Here is a 20,225-nt window from a genome sequence, read left to right as displayed (position 1 = left end):
TAATAGAGGGGAGAGCTTCCACTGCAACCTGGAGGTAGCATCAATGTCTTTTTGGAACAGATCTACCTATGAAAGCTGCTTCACCAGGTCTCTCTTCTGTTCTGGGGAGGCAGGGGCCTGGGGTGCAGAGACAGACAGGAATAGAGAGCTGTCGGGCTCAGACCCAGGACCTATCCTGGATTCTGGTGAGGCAGCCATGGAGCAACCTGGCGGGAACTGACTCAGCAGGAGGGCAATGAACTGAGGGGAGAATTTGGGCCTCCACAGCAGGCAGGAATAGCAGAGCTCCCCTGGCATTGGGAGGAAGATTCCTTTGGCTTAGTAAATAAGTCACTCTCGGTCTTACCACTGAAACCCTGGGGTTCGGGTCTTGCAGGTGCAGCAGAAGTGTGACCCAGCTCTGTCTAACCTGCTCGGCGAAATAGCCCTTCCATTTTCTTTTGGTCAGGCGGGCCAGGATGCCAAACAGGACAAAGGACAATAAACGAAGAGCATCGTCCTCCTACAGCCAAGAAAGCCCCACAAGTTAGTAACTAAGGGACAATCACATCACGTACTTCGCACAGCCATCTCTTCTACGCTAAAGTCGAGGGATTCCAACTACAGCTAGTCGGAAACACTTTCATGAACTAATTTTTGATTCGAATTTGCTGATTCATCAAACTATTTTAGCGACAGTTCCATTTGGATGAAATTCCTCCAGAAGCCAGGCAGGGTCCTTAGAAACCTGCCTGCTGTCTTGCCAGTGCACCCATTCAGCTCCTTGGAAGCCCATCTAGCAGGCTGACTGGGATCGTGGGCTTCCAAACCCCCAGCGTCTGGGACCCCAGCTCTCAAATTGGCAACTCCCTGGCACTTCTAGCTCCCACAGTTTCCTGGGTTCCCAGCACCGGGATAGTCTGAGAGCAGACTGCCCGGACCCAAGGCTTTCAATAGAGCTCGGCTGAGAATAGTCATTCTGTTTCACAAAGAGTTTTGAAGTTTGGGGAGAGGGATTCCCACAAATAGGAACAAAACCAAAATTTGAAATCTCAGAATTCTCTGCAAAACGGAATCATTCCAACCCTCTCACGTAAAAATGGTATAGAGCAGGCCCAACACTCTCTATTGTACCTTGGAACCCCCTTTTCATGGTTATCTAGCTACCTAATCTAGTATTCAGACTTTCTTTGAGGTTCTCAGTGGCAAGAAAGAAGAACAGAAGGGGGAGACTGTGGGAGCAGGGATGTCATCCCCATCCTCCTAATGTTCTCCTCCTCCGTAAAACACCTCTCTTCCCTGGGGCCGAAACATCTCTTCACTCTGACATGAGCAATGCCCAGGGAGTAAATGGAGTCTAATCAAGATCGGTTGAACTGGGGTGGAGAGTTCTGGTCACATACGTTGTCAAAGTAGGTCCGGATCTGTTGGGTGAGGTCTCTGAAGGAAGAACCTATGTCCTTCTCTTTCAGCTCCTTCAGGACTTTGGCCACTGCTTTCATGCTCTCGCCAATGACTTCAGAACTGAAAGGGTCACTTAAGGCCCTGATCAGTATGACCAAAAGAAACTTCTTGTGCTTTTTCACCTGGACAAACATACGACATTAAAGAACACTTATCACTGATCACACTTCTAATACGTTTTCTTTAGCAGTTATGAAGCTGTGGGAATTTCATATCCCCCTCCCACCCCCCGGAGACCTATAGCTATATTTCAGACCAGGTTCCAGCTACAATGAGCCAAACTCGGGGCCATAATACACCTGTGTCATCCTATTATTAGATTCCTAGTTACTTAGATTCCAAGGCCAAAAGGAACCCTTGTGATTATCCGGTCTGACCTCCTACATAACATTGAACTTCCCCGAAATAGACTCTGTTGGAACTAGAGTGTATCTTTTAGAAAAACGTTCAATCTTGATTTTAAAATTGCTAGTGACAGAGAATCCACTACAACCCTTGGTAAATTGTTCCAATGGTTAATTAAAATTACCATTAAAAATCAATGCCTTATTACCAGTCTGAATTAGTCTAGCTTCATTTTCCCCCATTGAATCTTCTTATCCCTTTGTTTGCTAATGGGAAGAACCCATTCTCAAAATGTGCTCCCCATGTGAGTAGTTCTAGTCCTCAAGTCACTCCTTAACCTTCTCTTTGTAAAGCTAAATAGATTGAGCTCCCTGAGTCTATCACTAGAGGTATCTTTTCCAATCCTTTGAGAATTCTTGGGACTCTTCTCTGAATCCTCTCTAATTTATCAGCATCCTGCTTGAATTGTGGACACCTGATCTGGACACAGCAGTCCAGCAGTGCTCACATGAGCGTCATATTCAGAGGGAAAAGAACTTCTTTACTCTTAGTCAAGATTCCTCTCTTTATGCCTCTAAGGTCATTTCAGCCCTTTTGGCCACAACTTCGCATTGGGACACCTTATGTTCAACTGATTCTCTGCCATGACTCAAGTGGTTTTCAGCATCGTTGCTTCTTGGGATAGAGTCTCTCATCCTGTAAGTATGGCCTGCATTTTTTGTTCCTAGATGGAGACATTTACACATGGTCATATTAAAGTGCACAGATTGTTTGCTTATGCCCAGCTTAGCAAAGGATCTAGCTTGCTCTGTATTGACTGCAAAGAGGTTACTCGGGTATGTGGGAGAGCAGAATTTGGCCTAGTGCATTGTGTGCAGCCTCTGTAAACTCCGAACAATTATTTCCCTTGGTTTCTCTAGTTATGCTGCATTCTAGTCAGTATTCTCTCTTACCTTCTCAGGCGCCCCATAGACTAAATTTCCCAGGCCTCTTACAGCCATCTGCCGGACAATGCTGTTCCTATCATGGGACTTTTCTTCCAAGATGTGTAAGACTGGCTTAAGGAACTTCTTCTCCCTGAGCATGGGATCACTCATTAGCTGAAAGAAAATCAACCTGTCCATTAGCCCCAATATGATCGTTAAGATTGGGAATAGAATTTGAGCCGACATGTCATACACTAAAAACAACAAGGAGTCCTCCTACAGCCCCAGTTTTGAGGATACAGAGAAATATGGCTACCCCTCTGATACTTGGCACATAATACACTGTAACTTTAGTATTCCACACAAATGAGAAAGGTCTACAAAACATGGAGCTTTCCTTTTGGGCACTAGAATAGGGATCCACTCACCTCTTGAGAGCCTCTTAGTGGCTGGGTATGGTATCACAGTCCTTTTCTCACCCCTCGTGCACCCTGCCAGCTGTCCTCAGTGAGTCTTCTGTGGCTCAGGCCTCTGGCTGAGTCCCAAAGTCCAAATGAACCCCTTCTGGGGTAGTCAAGAACAGTCCCATTGCCCTCACTAGGGTCTCCAGCCCCAGCTCTGGGTCCTTTACATTCTGCCCTTTGTTCAAGCTCTCCATTAGCATTGTCCCCTCCATGGGGCTTATGCCACTGTTGGTGGTAGGGGAACCTGGGCCTGCCCCTAACTCTGGGTTCCAAACCATGGATCCTATAAACAGGAGCTAGGCACTGCTTGATTTCAGTTCATTGTCGCTTCTTCCTACCCGCCACTTTTAGCTTCACCCTCACCTCAGGGTTAAAGTTCTTCGGGACTCTCTTCCTGAAAACCCAGCTTAAGTAAAGGCTGCCAGAATCAAACTCTGGCTGTCCCCTGAATTTCTGTGGCCAGAGAGCAGCGCCCTTTCTTGCCCCTCCAGTTCCTGCCAGAAACTGACCTGCTAAAGCCCTTCATAGAATCATAGAATCATAGAATATCAGGGTTGGAAGGGACCTCAGGAAGTCATCTAGTCCAACCCCCTGCTCAAAGCAGGACCAATCCCCAATTAAATCATCCCAGCCAGGGCTTTGTCAAGCCTGACCTTAAAAACTTCCAAGGAAGGAGATTCTACCACCTCCCTAGGTAACGCATTCCAGTGTTTCACCACCCTCCTAGTGAAAAAGTTTTTCCTAATATCCAACCTAAACCTCCCCCACTGCAACTTGAGACCATTACTCCTTGTCCTGTCCTCTTCTACCACTGAGAATAGTCTAGAACCATCCTCTCTGGAACCACCTCTCAGGTAGTTGAAAGCAGCTATCAAATCCCCCCTCATTCTTCTCTTCCGTAGACTAAACATTCCCAGTTCCCTCAGCCTCTCCTCATTCAGCTCCTTTTAGCCGAGCCTGATGGGCTCGGATTGGCTGCTTTCATGAGGCCTCTCTAGACAGACCCAGATTGGGGGCTTCTTTTCCTGGGGCAGGGTGTAATAGGACCACGGGGCCTCTTGTAACGAGCCTTAAAGCCCAGGTACAGCCCATCATAGGCACAGAGGGGTTGTTTTTCTTAGAACCAGATAAGCTCCGAAGATAGTTGCTTAGCATAAGTGGGAAATATGATGCAGATGTTGGAGGAAGACTGTGGAAAGGGAGGATGCTCCAGCAGGTATCCCCACACTAGCCTAGGACTTAGGAGACCCAGGTTCCATTTCCTGCTCCCTCAAAGACTTCCTGTGTGACCTTGGGCAAGTCACTTAGCCCTTCTGTGCATCAGTTCCCTGCCTGTAAAATAGGAAACATAGTGCTTCCCTACCTCACAGGAGTGTGGTGGGGATACAGACATTAAAGAGTTTGGAGGTCCTCAGATACTAGAGTAATGAGAACCTAAGATAGACATTAATGTAGTTGTAGGTTGCTTGGTTGGTAGTATTAGGACGCTCGGTTCATTCAGAAGATGTGCTGAGCTAAACCAAAATCAGGAGCTGTTGGTTAGGATCAGCACTAGGACTTGGCAGAAGAGGTCCACTCATCCAAACTCTGTCCGTATCTCTCTCAGCCAGCACCTGTGGTTGTGTAGCTAGTATAGGCAATGACGGCAATAAAAACCACAGAGAGAGAAGGACTCAGAAAGGTATCGTGAAGTTCCTGGTGAGGTTTCCATATAAAGGAGGACCTCTTCTACTGTCTAAAATGACAATTACTCCTATGAACTGAACTGTACAACTCCCGAAAGAAAGGCAGACAAGAGTCTAATGGTGAAACTGCTCTTCAGAGCCCTGTGTCTTACCTGGGCAAGGAAAGCTGTGCTGGTGACTCGGTGGTTTTCTGAGGGGGAATTCACCCAGGGGAGGAGGCTCTGTATGATCTCAGGTGTTATGAGTCCAGATCTTAGCAGAAGACTGGAAGACAAAAGAAACCGCTCATGGGCTAGATTGCACACTTCAAAAACTCAGCTGCTCTGAGCATACAGCTCTGATAGCTAGGAGTGGGAGCTGTGTGTTTCCACCCAGGACACCCCCGCACCCCCTGCCCACAAAACTATAAACGGGAGGTTCCCTCTCAGCCACTCTATTGGCTACTCATTCCCAAGGATAAAATGATGCCTCCTAGATCTCTTACCTCACCAGCAGACACACTCCCTCATGGTGAGTCTTGGGGTTTTCCACAAGAGTCCAAGTCCTCTGCTTCCTGAGCGCTCTCACCAGTCTCTCATTCCCACCCTTGAAAAGCACAGATTCTAATGCTTTGATAGAAAGCCTGGGGAAAGAGAGGCACAGAACTGCAGCAATCAGGAGGAAGGTGCAGCTTGAACAGAGAGTCAGGAAGCTCCAGTTACTTCTCAGGTCTGCTGTTCAATCGGCAGTTCATCCATTGGCAACGTCCTGGACACCAGTGTCCCTGGAAGGACTTGATGCTGGGAGGTAAGGTTCAGTCTCATACATCTCATAGGACTAGTTTTGCTAGGGACAAAATTTTGCAGTCCTTTTTCTCTTTCTGCAAGGAGTATGGGCACTAGCAGAGTACAGTGATATGGAAAAGATACATGATCAGGTCCCAGAAACAGGGGGCATAGAGTGTGGTGATCACTAATGGACATTTTGGGGTCATATCTCCAGATATGAGCTGACAGAGTGCTGAGGGTTTGCACTTGAGTCAGCACTCTGGTCACTATTCGTACTAATTCGGTTCCTCACAGAAGGCCTAATTGGATAGAGGTGTACCCGATTACGAGGTCAGATTGGGGCTAGTGAGTCAAGGAACCAACCATTCCATTAACAGGGAAACTGTATAAAAGGACATGGGCAGGAGCCCTTTGAGGGGAACAGACAGAGAAAGAAACTTGGGTGACCAGATGTCCCGATATTTGGGGCTTTATCTTATACAGGTGCCTATTCCCTCCCCCCCTCCCCGCCCCCACCCCCGTCCTGATTTTTCACACTTGCTGTCTGGTCACCCTAAGAGAAACAGAAAGACAAAAAGCTAGGAGAGCCTGACAAAGTGAGGTCTCTGAGTGGAAACACCTTACCCCCCACCTGACTTTTGGAGAAGAGTTTAGAAAGTTGAGATACAATATAAAGGTGCTATGTATTGGTAGGGGGATTAAATAGACTATACGTTGGTGTTTACAAGCAAAAAAGTCTCAACACAGTCTGTGTTTGTGGAAGATGTGGGGGTGCAACACCCCTCTCTGTCACAGCTGGGGGCTCATCAGGGATTTCCCTGTTATCTATGCAAATGGAGAGCCTGTTGGAGAAGCCGGTGTAGAGGTTTGGCAGTCTGGGTGATGGAGGGAACACTGAAATGGGTGATGAAGCAGCAAAGAGAAGTGTAGAACAGGATTTCTCAACCTTTCCGTTTCTGAGCCTCCCCCGACCCTCAACATGCTAGAAATACTCCATGGCCCAGTTCCAGGCCTCTGCCCCGCCAGGCATCAGAGTTTGGGGCTCCTGGATCCAGATTTTAACCCCACAGGATGCAGGGACTTGGGGCTTTAGTGCAGGTGCTGGGCTCAAGGCTTCAGCTTTCTGCCCTGAGCCCCAGCCAGTCTAAAGCCAACCCTGCTTGGCAGACCCCCTAAAACCGGCCCGGTTGAGAACTGCTGGTGTAGAACAGTGGTCTCCAAACGTTTTGGCTCTCGCACCCCCAGGGTGACCTGCCGCAGATGCGCCACCGATGGAAGACCTGCCGCAGGCGGGCCGCCAGAGGGGAGCACCAGCCGTGGACGTGCAGAGCTGCTGCCGAAGGAAAAAAATGGCGGAGTGCAGTCCGGCGGCGCTACTGCTGCCACGCACCCCCCGGGATCATGCCGCGCACCCTAGTTTGGAGACCACTGGTGTAGAAGACCCGACAGACCTTCCAACAATCCCAGCAGGCAGAAAAACAGCCTTTCCTTGCCCGGTAGGTTTAACAGCAAAAGAGTCGGCAGGAATTTATACGGGAGCAAGCCCAGGTCTGGCAACAACTCCTCCAAAGTTTGGTGAGTCCCGTGACAGGAAATGGAAACCAGGCACAGGAGATCAGACTGTAAAATGGGACCTGCGAACAACCCCGATGTGTTTTTGGTTACTCTCCAAGGAGGAGCAGTGAGACCTCCTAGGGACAGAACAATGTGGGCCCTTCAACTGACACCCTATTTAACCGGGGAAGCACATATAGGGCTTTTAGTGATGAGCAGGCAAGAGATTATGACATGATTAAGGCAGCCATGCTGGACGAGGTGGGGCCTGTCCACGGAAAAGTACTGCCAGAAATGTAGAGTTGAAAGATGGATTGAGGGATTATGCCTCTGTGCATTTGGACAGAAATTAAAAGATTGGGCCACTCATTGGTAAGGCCAGATACTCAGACTGTGGGGGAGATCATGGACTGCATGGTTCTGGAAGTTTCTTCAGAGTCTCCCTGAGCATACCCGAGTATGGGTTCTGTGGCGCCAGCCAGTTCATCTGGACCCCACAGTTAAAGTGAGAGGAATTTGCAGAGGCGGACATTCCCAGAGTGAGTCAGTGGTTTAAGGGACTAGATTTGAGAAGGACCAGAGTGCCTACAGCTGGGAAGGGCAGCAAGAAGAAGAGGGAGGAGCCTCAAGGAACTGTAGTGGGAGCTTGGCCTACGGTGTGCTTCCGACATGGACTGGAAGGACATCTAAAAAGAGACTGTCCGAAAATGGACTGTGGGTTTGCCCAGTTTTGTGGTTGGGACAAGACTCCCAGGCAGGGAAGAAAAAAGAAAGTACCTACCATATCGGTCTGGGTAGGGAGGAGCCACCAAAGGGACTAATGGACACAGCTTCATCCTGTTTGCTAATCAGGCAGGAGTTAGTGAAACCCCACTGGATACTTCCCAGAGGTAGGATCAAAACTGAATACCAGGTCCATGGGGACAATAAATTCTGCCCAATGGCAGAGGTGACTCTGAAAATTAAGGGGAAGTTTAGGCAGAAACATGTAGGGGTAGTGGATGGATTGCCCCACTGCCTTCTACTGGGCATGGACTGGAATCCCTTTCTAACAGGGACACCAAGGCAGGTATGGAGGCCCAGGAGGGCGGAAATAAAACCTGAAGGGCCAGGTAAAGAGGAAATATATATAAAGGGGCTGGAGGAACCTAGACACGAAAGTATAGACAAGAGGGAGGAGAAAGAAAACAAAGGTCAAGCGTAAAGGTGACTTAAGATCATCCATTGGGGTCAAACAGTCATCAGAGCCCTTACCACCAGGATCTCAGGAGCAGGCATCCCTAGAACACTTTGGAGGGACTCAGAGCAGTCTGTGTCCATGGAAGAGGCCGGGGCACAGCCTACCACCCCGTCACATATAGGTACCTAAAATGGGCCTGCACATGGGCCAACAGCATGAGCAGAATATATACTCGTGTCTGCAGCGCCAGCAATCACATAGCTAGGTACCCATCCATCTGAACAAATTCAAGTTTTGTGGACAAAACTGAGGCACCCATCTTGAAAACCTGACCCACTGTGGCCACTACATAAGATCAGCCTTACTGGGTCAGTCCAATGGTCCATCTAGTCCAGTACACTGTCTTCCAACAGTGGTCAATGCCAGCTTCTTCAGCAGGAATGAACAGAACAGGGCAATCATGAAATGATCCAATCCCTGTTGTCCAGTCTCAGTTTCTGGCGGTCAGAGGCCTAGGGACACCCAGAGCTTGGGGTTGCATCCCTGACCATCTTGCCTAATAGCCATTGATGGACCTGTTCTCCATGAACTTATCTCATTCTTTTTTTTTTTTTTAAACCCAGTTATACTTTTGGCCTTCACAACACCCCTTGGCAATGAGTTCCACAGGTTGACCGTGTGTTGTGTGAAGTAGTACTTCCTTATGTTTATTTGATACCTGCTGCCCATCTGTGAACAGAGCTGAGATCCTGGTTTCCTAGGAAAATTCAGAGACATTATAAAACCATGAAGTCTGTAATTTGAGCACCTTGTTGGCATGGAATAAAGAAACACAACAAGAAGAGAAACTAATAATGTTGTGAGATTGGTGGGAAATGTACATGAATGTGCTACCAGAGCTGAAGTCAACTGAGGACTCAGGAATCTTAGTGTTAACTGGCGAGGGGCACAGAGTGGGTGCCGAGGGGCCTGGTACGTACATTCTAGCTCACTAAAAGATTGCCCCATGAGTCTCAAATAAAAGCCCATGTCACCAATATCATTGTGAAACGCATGTACTGATGCTGTGTCAAGAGTCATGGATATGCATTGAAAATTACATTCTTAGGATCTGTGTCTCGGGACTAGTCACCAGGAAAGGTGACAAAATGGTTTTCTTTCAGGCAAGAAATGTTTATCCATCTCTTTGTTTACATGTACATTAAGCATGTAGGGTTCACATTCAGTTGAGAAGGCCTGTGAGAACTTCAAAGAAAGAAAAGTAGCAGGAAGTAGACAGGGGGTGGGGACCCAATTTTGGGGTATACATCAAAGGTTTGCTCTAGTCTATTGGGGGGACATCTTTCACTTAGGAAGTAGATGGACCGTGAGTTTGCTTCATGAAAGAGGGGTCGCGATCAGGCTTGGTTGAGAACTTTGGGTGAGAAACATCTTTAGACAGGAGGTTAACCTGTTGGTTAAGTTTAGTTTCTAGGAGCAGGATATGATTTCATTTGAAATGTAACCATTTTTTGCTTGCATTCTTACTCACGGTCACTGGAATCTCTGTTCTTTGAGAATCTCGGTTCTTGTTTTCACTAGAAATATATCTAGGTGCTGTGAGTTTTGCAGTACAGAGTATAAGTATCTAGTGTAGAGTCTAAAGTAGAAGTAATAAACTGGTGTGTCCTGTTCCATTGGGAACAGCAGGCCTGATCATTCTGTGGGAGTTCAGTGGATAAAGGGCTGGACACTCTACGGAATGGTCAGAAGACTCGGGGGTTGGTGTGTGCCTGTCATTAACCTGTACAAAGAGACTGAGGTCTGAGGAGGCCTGGGTGGCAGCGTTTGTTTTGCCAGAGCCTGGTAGTTTCAGGGAACTGACCCACAGCAGGCACAGACAAGACTTCCTCACTCGAAGGGCATGTGATGGTAAGGTGCCTCGTAACCCTGGGAACTCCTGGGGAGCCTCACACAACTCTACTGGAATTCTCTTTGTTTCTCTCCCTTCCTTCTAATTACCGGCAAGGGTTCCCCTCAGTAAGTTGTAGCCCTCTTCGCAGTTGGCTCGGGCTGCTTCTCGTTGGCAAAGGCAGCTTTTGTCCGAGGGTTTGGCTGACTTGCTGCAGGAGAACGGGAAACAACTCTGGGAGCAGTTCCTGCACAGCTTTGCTCGACTGCAGGGCTGACACCACCTCAAAGATGGCACATGTTGCCTGAAAGGAGAGCATGGTAAAAAAGGAGATCTCTTCCCAACGCCATCACACCCTGTCTCCCCTTCTGATATCTGCTGTACTAAATTCTTCCTTCTGCCAGTAACTTGAATTACAGCGAGCAACTTGCTTAACTCGTGGCTCACTTTCCCACATCTGTACAAATGTGTATGACCTCCCAAGGCATGCTGTGAGTCCAAAGGAAGATTTGCAAAGCACTGTGAGAAACCTGCTCCAAAGACTTTCTAAGGGCCAGATAGTATTAAGGAAATCAGTAACGTAGCTAAAACTGCCGTATTTGTTCCACAGACAGCAGAGCCGGACTCAGGGAAACAGTCCATCAGAGGAGAAGTGCCCACAAACCAATATTATACCACACTTCCCGCTTTCCATCAGCAGGATTGTCACAGGGCACAGGAAAGCCTGAAAGACGTGTCTGTCATCTAACTTACTGAGAGAGGTTCAGCAGCTGCCAAATGCCTGTCAATTTCTGTCTCTGAGGTGATGCTGCCTTCTGTTCTTGTTGGAGTCTTTATCTTCTCTATTAGGGCTTGTAGGACTTGAGTGGCAAGCAAGGGGTCTCCCCCCAGAGATCTCCACAGCTCAGCGGTGTCACTGCAGTTTAACAGAAGTTACAAGTGAGCTCTGGACACTTTTGTGGCTCACACTGAATGCGTCATATTTTAGTAAAGACCAAATATTCTCCTTGCCTATGATGAGAGAGTTAGGAGTCCTGTCCTCCTTTAACGCTCCTCGTGTTTAAATATGGAGTTTCCAGTTACAGAACTAAGTTAAGTGACCTAGTCTTCCTGCAGCCTAACCATTAATACTAGACTTCAGAAGGACAGGACACAGAGCGCCAAACTCACTTCCTGTTTGCTCCACTTCCCAGTCAATATGGAATCATGAGCATGTGGCTCCCAAAGAGCTAGGGTTTGGAAGGCAAGTGGATGAAAGAAAAGCCAGATTCCTACTAGATGGACATACAACTATGAGAACGAATGTTCATGGCCATCCTATGTCCCCTTCACAAATGGTGTCCCTACCCTCTGTTTGCCAGAAGCTGGGACTGGGCAACAGGGGATGGATCACTTGACAACGACCTGTTGTGTTCATTTCCTCTGGGGCATGTGGCACTGGTCACGGTCGCAAGACAGACTACTGGGCTAGATGGCCTTTTGGTCTGACCCAGTATGGCCGTTCTTATGATCTTAGATTCCAGCACTGATCACTGATAACTCAGTTAGGGATCTTTAAATGAAATGATGGATCTGCTTCCAGTCCACTTTGAAGTACCAAGGGTGGCAACTCTGCTCTAGCGGCCACACCCTCACTGATACCAAGCAGAGGTCTGATGATAATATTGGCCCTAGTCTTTGCAATCGGCCAGGGATTTGCACTTGAAGCTGTCATGCTACCAGGAAACCAACAGCCACTGCTCATTTCCGGAGTGAGCTCAATTCAGGCGTCTAGAGAGGTAGATGCTTCCAACAATACACTCCGGTTATACCAGTAAAGATAGGTCTTTAGGATGTCAAAGCAGCTATTAATGAATGGAAACAGAATGACACTTAATTACTCTCCACACCCCAACTTAACATGTTCTTGGACCTTCCTGCAGAAAGAGCCAGGCTATTAACCCTTAGGAATGATCCCAAACTGTCTGCTGCTTAAATGAAGCCCTACATCTCCTAGTAAAGCTGTGGGATCCATGTTTTACCAAGATGAATGCAATAGGTAGCGGTATATACCTGTCCATCGGCAGACCTTTGCTGAGGAGGCTGGAGATCACTGCCTCTTGGTGATGGTGAGCTAAAATGGACACTGCCTCCACCAGGAACTGCCTCAAGCTGCCCTCCTGGATAGTAGGCATGTGGCGATATAGTATAGCCAGGATATCGGGCACCTGGAAGGAACAAAACCAGAAAGAAATGTCCCTTTTTCTTTCTCTCCATTCAGTCTACAGAATCAAAACCTTTCTTTAGCCATTTGCTGCTTTTTTAGAAATGCCTCACTTCAAGAAGCAAATGTTCAAATACGTCTGCGTAACTTGAACCCACACAAATTGCCCACTCACGGCTGTAAAAATTAACACTGACACACACATAGACATACCAGGTTATTTAATGTGGTGGTGCCCAGCTATGCATTACATAAACCAGTTCACATGCACAAAAGGCGGCTTTGCTTGCCCGGATTTTGCAGGTGTGATTTAAGCAGCCAAATCTGACCATTTGCCTCGAAGAATGCAGAGCTCATCAACAACCACAAGCACAAAATATGCAAGTGCTTTAAAGACAGTGTGTAAATGCCTGGGACTGTGAACAGGGGACTACCTCTCATATTCATTCCTAGCCCTTCACATCTTCAAAACACTGTGCAAACATGGCAGTTCTGCTGCGAGGGTTCCCTGTCCTGAGGCCTTTCACCAGCCTTGTTAGAAGATTTGTGGAGAGCTCCTTTCATCTAGCCCTAATACACTGGGCTCCAGAATAAGGCATATAAATAGTGGATCCCAAAGACACTAGAGTTTTCTCCCTCCCTCCTTCTCTTCTTAAAGGGAGGGTAGGTCTACACAGCAAAAAAATCCCGCAGCACTGAGTTTCAGAGCTCAGGTCAACCTGGGCCTGTGGGGCTTGCACGATGGGGCTAAAGGTGGGGCTGTTCCTGCTCGGGCTGGAGCCCAGGCTTAGAAACCTGGCAAGAGGGTGGCAATAGCCCAGTGCTCTTTTTAATCCATGTAGCCCTTAGCCATAGGCCTCCTAATACCTGGAGGCCTCCAAGTGCCAGTCATTCTGTCTTCTTGTATTTTCCCCAGAGTCTGTTTTCTCAAGCCTTTCTTGGCTGAATACTGTGGCAACAAGCTAGACCAATAAATAACCAACCATCTTCCTTTTCCCTTGGATTATCTCGGTCGACTGCTATTGATTCGGCCATTGCCTATCTTAGGGTAGGAACAGAGATGGAATCGACTCTATGTCCGAGGGGGAGAAACAGCAAGATTTTTCTTCCTTACACATGAGGGCAAAGATCAAAAAGCCTAGAGTTCAGGCAGAAAAGCTCTCCAGTTCCCAGTTTTACCAGGTCCAGCATGGCATCTCCACACTCCTTCAGGATGATCTTCATCCACAGTCCAGCTGCCGTGGCACAGGTGGGGCTAGCAGACAGCAGACCACCCAATGTGGCCGCAATAAAGTCTGTGGCCTGTTCGGAGGGAAAGTACTCACTAACAACCTGGGAACAAATCAAAAACAGGAGAGACCGCAATGATGTTTGGCTCCAGCACTTTTAAAAATGGAAAAAAAGATACCTGCATCAGCAAATGGTGAATTAGCCTCCTGTCTAGCTCGCCATTTGGGATTACAATTCTCTCTCTAGTCTATAGACTACATTTTTGTCTTCTACACTAATGATATCAGGTTAGAGGCAAAGACTCTGTTGCACAGCGAGCACAACATTGTACTGGATATGCAGGAGGTAAGTTTCCCGTTTGTAGTCTCTTACATACACTGCATCTTTCTACAGCATATAGAAGTCAGTCAAGAGAGGCATGCACACAAATATCGGCGAAGGCAAACCCACAAGGTGACAGAATGAATCCTGGGTGGTTTCTCAGCTTGATGTTCCACTAACACAGTTTTTCTCCTGGATGGCTGGATGGCAGGGCCGGCTCCAGGCACCCACCGAGGAAGCTCGTGCTTAGGGCGGCAGATTGCAAGGGGCGGTGTTCCGGCCAATCTTAGGGCGGCATGTGGGCGCTTTTATTTCATTATTTTTTGTGCTTCACCACTCCGGATCAGTGAAAAAGCAAGAGCCGGCCCTGCTGGATAGGTACATGTGTGTGCATCTGCGTGCGCATTTTCATGGGCGTGCAACATTCTGTGGAATCTGGTTTTTACGTGGCATTCAGAGCACACATCTATGAAAAGCATCTTGCTGGTTACTAGCAACCAATGCCCCGCTCCCACAGCTCTCTCCGAGTATGGAAAGGCATCATGAAAGAGCAAACGTCAAATGAACGGTGCCCGGTCACTCGCACATCCGCACAAGCTTTTTGAGTCAGTTACCCTGGCCATTTTGGAAGATGCCTGAAACAGAGCCTCGGGGTCTGGAGCTGTTACTGCTTCACGGAGACATCTCAACTCCTCCTCTGCTGAGCCCAGGTTTATGGACTGGCCTGGAGTGGAGAAAAGGAGAAAAAGTACTGTAACGATGAAGGAAACTGAACCCCTACTGCATGGTTCTTCATACGGGAGGATCCATGTGCTATGTTGTCATCAGCATAGTGTAAAATCTTGGCCCCATTGAAGTCAATGGCAAAACTCCTGGTGACTGGAATGGAGTCGGGATTACACCCTGAAATGTCTGAACGTTACCAGTCGTGGTATGTTATTGTGAATGATCCAGGATTGAACAAGCTCTGTGTTCAGCTTGGAGCAGCTTTCTGTGGGTGTCTGGTTTCAGTAGTCTCTCTGCTCTCACTATTTACATCTCAGCTCCTATTCAAGTGCAACTCATGCAGGTAGATCAGAGGTTCCAGTTTAGAGGTGAATCCCTCCCCCAAACTCTCCTTGTAAAAGAGACGGGGATAGACAAAAAACTTCGGCAAGAAACCCAGGCTCATCAGTCACTTCTAAACAATGCTGGGATTACTATGTCGTACATTCAAATGTTGGAGTCCTTTATTCTGTTTCTGAATCACCAACACTGTTTTTAGGACTGATTAAGAATAATTGGAAATAGGGTGACCAGGGGTCCTGATTTTATAGGGACAGACTCCATTTTGGGGTCTTTTTCTTATATAGACTCCTCTTCCCCCCCACCCCTTGTCCCGAGGTTTCACATTTGCTGTCTGGTCACCCTCATTGGAAATGGCCTTAAACGATAACCAAGCTCTATCCTTTAACATCTAACCATTAGGTGAAAAGAATATCCTACTCTTTCACAAAGGGGAAAAATGGCCTCTACTTACTCCAATAGCTCTGAATGCTCATGACAGAGGGCTGCTGGAAGAACTTTTTGTTTACAGAATTATTCCAGGAAACCCCTCCAATCCAGCCAGTGGCAGGGGAAAGAGAATGAAAATGTTTAGTACCAAGGGCTTGTCTCCATGGAGATATTCAAGAAAGCTATTCCCCATTCATTTTCAAAATGCATTAGTTAAACTTCATTCAACACCTATGGGGACACACTTATTTAGAATTAAAGTGGCCTTCATTCAGGTTAGTTTCATTCATGGAATTCACTACAATTAATAAGGCCCATTTTAATTCAGAATCCGAGCATCCACACATGTGTTTAATGCCATTTACCTCATGCACTTTAAATGGACACCTTTAGTTCATTTGGATTAACTTTCCTTAGTGTCCCTGTGTAGACAAGCCCGAAGGAATTTAGCGCTTATCTACCTGTATGCAGACCATTGATTAGTTGTACAGTTCCCAAACGTGTGCTAGGCTCTTTACACATCAGAATCTTCTCTTCTAATGAGGTATTTACAAGATGCCCACCATTCTGTTATCTAAGCGACAACAGACAGGACAGAAAGAACTAGATAGGCAGACAAATGGACATTACAACAGTGAAAGAAGGTGAAGAATTCCTTATACCTGCTAATGGTCTCCTCACCTTGTATACAGAGAAGGCAGCTGATACAGTCAACCACCCACTGACGGGACGTGGCCAGCGAATCACAGCTGTATGGTGCTATTAGTCCAATCAGAGATCCAAACCGATCAAAAGTTCCCTGAGTCTAATGAAAAAAGAACGAAGAATGAATGGTCTCCAGTTGGACTAGACTTCACTTGCCATCCTTATTGTTCAGACCAGTCAGCGCTGTGTTTTTGGGGAACCAGGGCACAGTATCTAGCCTGTCTGACTCATGAAAGACACCCCCCGCCCCCACCAGTCTCTGTTGGAACCAAAACCCACCACAGAAAAGGCTTGCAGAGAACAATGAAGGGTGTTGGGAGACACACCTAGACCCCTCCTGAGAAGGGTGACAAGATTAAGACATCTCCATTTGCATACAGAATGAAGAACAGAGACAACTCCCCTAGCCTCATCTGCATGAAAGATGGGATAGGAATTAGCATGAAGAATGAGGGACAGAGAACCGCACTGAACTCTGGGACCAGAAAAGCAGGGACGCACTGCATCATGGGAATCCCTGCTCCAGATGCTAATGAACCTACGCCTGCACACACCTAGCTCAGCAATTATCAGACCAATTCTAGTAATAAATCTTTATTATCCTAAAATACTGAAGCAGCCTAGTTGCCTTGTGAGCTCCCTGGAAAAAACCACCACCCATAGCCAAGAGTGATCAGCTCCTATTGCCTAGCCTAAAGAAAACCCTTGAAAACCCATCAGTTTACCCATAAACAAATCTAGTGTTCTCCCTTGAACCACTGTATTTTCTCTACAAAACCCCCTACCTATGCCCAAGTAAGGGTTCTGATGTATAGACCCAAACTCTGCATCAGTTCCACTGGGATTCCATCTCCTGACTGATCGTGCGGGGGCCTCTGCCTGTCTCCAGCACTCAGGACCCTGAGCTGCCACCATCACCTGGGAACCCCGCCCAGTTCAAGCCTCATGGAGTGGGTGAGATCCCCCCCCCCGTCCCTCCGTTTTCTTTTCTTCCTCAGGTATTAACCTTTCAAATGTAACCATTATGTTTGTTTAGCCCTCCTTGTGCAGTTATCACTATTATTCAACAAATAACTTTTATGGTTCAGCTGGTTGCTTCTCTCTCTCTCTCTCTCTCTCTCTCTCTCTCTCTCTCTCTCTCCAAATTTTACTCTGTATTTTCCGCTTCCCCCATTTACTCTGCAGCAACCCTTCTTTTACCTAAGCTAAAGATCCCGGTAGCGTCCAAAAATACTGTGGGGTTTGCTCATGAAGTGGGTCACTACCAGTACAATTGTAACGTGAAAGTGGGATAGGGATGTGTTAAACTTGGGGCACATAAGAGGGGAGCAGCTGGAAGTGCTGCGTAACCCAGCCCAGTGAGCACAGGGACACACGAGAGGATCAGCTGGAGAGGGCTGATGGACCTGGTCCGCTCACACTTGCTCTGCTAGTGTGTGCGTGCGTGCGCGCGTGTTCATCTAGTTCTAGGGCTGGAGGGACCCAGCCCTGGGGAACCGAAGTCCTGCAGGGCAGCTCCATTGGGAGGGGACTTGCAGAAGGAAGGAGTAGAGCTCCATAGGAACACACAAGTGACATAAGCAGCACAGTAATAGAATTACAGACCCTCCCCCTCCCCCCAAGAAGAGTAACCCTAATCAATGAGCCTACCCCAAAGTAACAGGCACATCTGGTAACATTGTGCCTCTGACTCCTGTACTGTACTGGGTAATGCACTTTGGAAAACATAATCCCAATTGTACATACAAATGGATGGGGTCTAAATTAGCTGTTATCACTCAAGAAAGAGACCTCAGAGTCATTGTGTACAGTTCTCTGAAAGCATCCACTCAACATGCAGTCAAAAAAGTTAACAACATGTTAGGAACCCTTAGGAAAGGGATCGATAAGAAGACAGCAAATATCATTATGCCACGATATGAATCTACAGGACCCCCACACCTTGAATACTGCGTGCAGTTTTGGTCATCTCATCTCAGAAAAAGATGTGTTAGAATGGGAAGAAATACGGAGAAGAGCAACAAAAATTAGGCCTATGGGATAACTTCTCAGCCAAGGGAGATTAAAAAAAGAGCGACATTTCAGCTTGGAAAAGAGATGACTAAGAGGGAATATGCTAGAGGTCTATAAAATCATGACTGGTGTAGAGAAAGTCAATAAGGAAGTGTTATTTAGCCCTTCACCTAACACAAGACCAAGGGGTCCCCCAATGAAATTAATAGGCAGCAGGTTTAAAACAAACCAAAGGAAGCATTTCTTCACACAATGCAGTCAGAAGACAGGATACTGGGCCAGATGAACCATTCTTTTGCGGGAGGCAGGTTAGCCATTCTTATGTTTTATGTTCTTAGCTGGTTAAATAGAAATTTTCCTTTACCACCCTGGGAGCATAAGAACCAAGAATGCATTTGTGACACTGGCAGACCAGGCAACCTGTGTATGACCCATAATAACTTAACAAGAGGCACTTCCACTGTATCAAGACAGTTCACTTCCATGTGAATTTCAAAGAGATGGATTAGACTAGCAATCATCAACTCATTCAAAAATGAACAATAGATGCTAAGTGTCTTTGTCTGTGTTGATCTATATGCAGTTAGAAGTTTCACAATGTAACCAAATTAGCTTGTAGATGCTCATTCCCTTTCAGGTCTTCATTATGTATGCAAGGTGTTCAGTTAACCTTAAAATCAAAGATGTAAGTTACTGCAGGAAACTAATAATTTCTACTTGGTCTTCAGCTTAACTCTCTGTGTTATAATGGAAGAACGGCTAATCACCTTATGCGAATGAGTAACTAGTTTACTGTGTATGCACAGGAAACAGAAGATTAGCTTCAAAGCAAAGTACAGGAGGCGATCTGCATTGCCTACTCTTTCTCGGGGGAAGGTCCTGCTGTAACCATTTTTGTGAGGTAGGCTTGTCAGCCTGCTAGAATAGCTAGAAAAGAGAAGGCTCGGGCCTCATCCTGTCATCTCTAGTCTGCTGAAACTTTGAACAGGGAAAGTGTAAGCCATAGGACAGACAGCTTCCAAATCATCATTTGAAAGAACCTGGAAAATGCATGGAAAAACTAACAGACTTTACATCTAAGCTGCCTTTGGATTCTGATCTGTTGGGATGATTCCAGAGAGACTTGTACAAGCCAGCAGTTTATTCCATCACTGTTGTGATCCTGAACTATGAACATTGACAGTCACTTGTATGGATATTGATCTTTTAACCATTTGTAACTCTCTTTCTTTTAAGAAGAAATCTTCAATTTCGTTATTAAGGATTGGCTGACAGCATGCTATTTGGGAAAGACCTGAGATTCACATTGACCTGGGGATAAGCATCTGGTCCTTGATGATGTGTGAACCTCACATATGGTGAATCAGGTTTTCAGTAACCCCTCACTATATTAGACTGGCTGTTTAGATGGGAGCCTAGGTCTGGAATGCCAAAAGGGGACCGTGTTTGGCATTTTGTTAACTAGGGTGGAAGGTCTTTTGCTGTTGACTTGGTGAATGTAATTCTAGAATAAGCCATCCGTTTGGGGGATTGTCTGCCCTCTACTTCTTGCAATCTGCCCGGAGTGTGGTCACAGCATTGTTGTGTAAACCTCTCTCTTATGGAAGCAGAGGGAGCTTAGTCACTTTGAGATCCTAGCTGCTGCCCTGGAAGCGTTTTTCATGCATTTGCGTTGAGTGTCAGATCGGATATAAGCAGGGAAGTCAGCTCAAGGAAGAGGAAGGCTATACTCACTGTGCTATGAACTGTCTCTTGATAGGCAGTCAGCAGCTGGATGGTGGCCTGCAAGGCCCTTTCTCTCTCCCACTCCTTCTCTGAACTGAGCCATGTCTCTAGTAGCTGTTGGTAGAGCAGGGGAATGGACAGAGTTAGTACCAGAAAATCCCTCCCAAAAGTTCCTCTTAAACAGGTTTAATTGTCACTAAAATCCCTCTCCAAAGCATCCGACCTCCATGGAGCGAAGGAATTACATGTCTAATGGAAGTCCCAGGGACCAGATTCACC

General features: G+C 46.9%; 1 protein-coding gene across 1 annotated transcript; it reads right to left on the bottom strand.

Moving 5' to 3' along the window:
- Positions 1-1,340: 1,340 nt before the first annotated feature.
- On the bottom strand, positions 1,341-5,438 carry LOC141975276 (protein maestro-like). Its single transcript, XM_074935573.1, has 4 exons — positions 5,348-5,438; positions 5,016-5,127; positions 2,742-2,888; positions 1,341-1,565 (listed from the first exon to the last, which is right to left on the bottom strand). The coding sequence occupies exons 3-4, from the start codon at positions 2,883-2,885 to the stop codon at positions 1,341-1,343; spliced, it is 369 nt and encodes a 122-aa protein (XP_074791674.1). The 5' UTR covers positions 2,886-2,888; positions 5,016-5,127; positions 5,348-5,438.
- Between the last annotated feature and the right edge of the window lie 14,787 nt (positions 5,439-20,225).

This window comes from Natator depressus, chromosome 20, assembly GCF_965152275.1.
Source record: "Natator depressus isolate rNatDep1 chromosome 20, rNatDep2.hap1, whole genome shotgun sequence".
Taxonomy (NCBI): domain Eukaryota; kingdom Metazoa; phylum Chordata; order Testudines; family Cheloniidae; genus Natator; species Natator depressus.
Note: the sequence above shows the minus strand (reverse complement) of the source record. Positions and strands in the feature narration are given on the sequence as shown.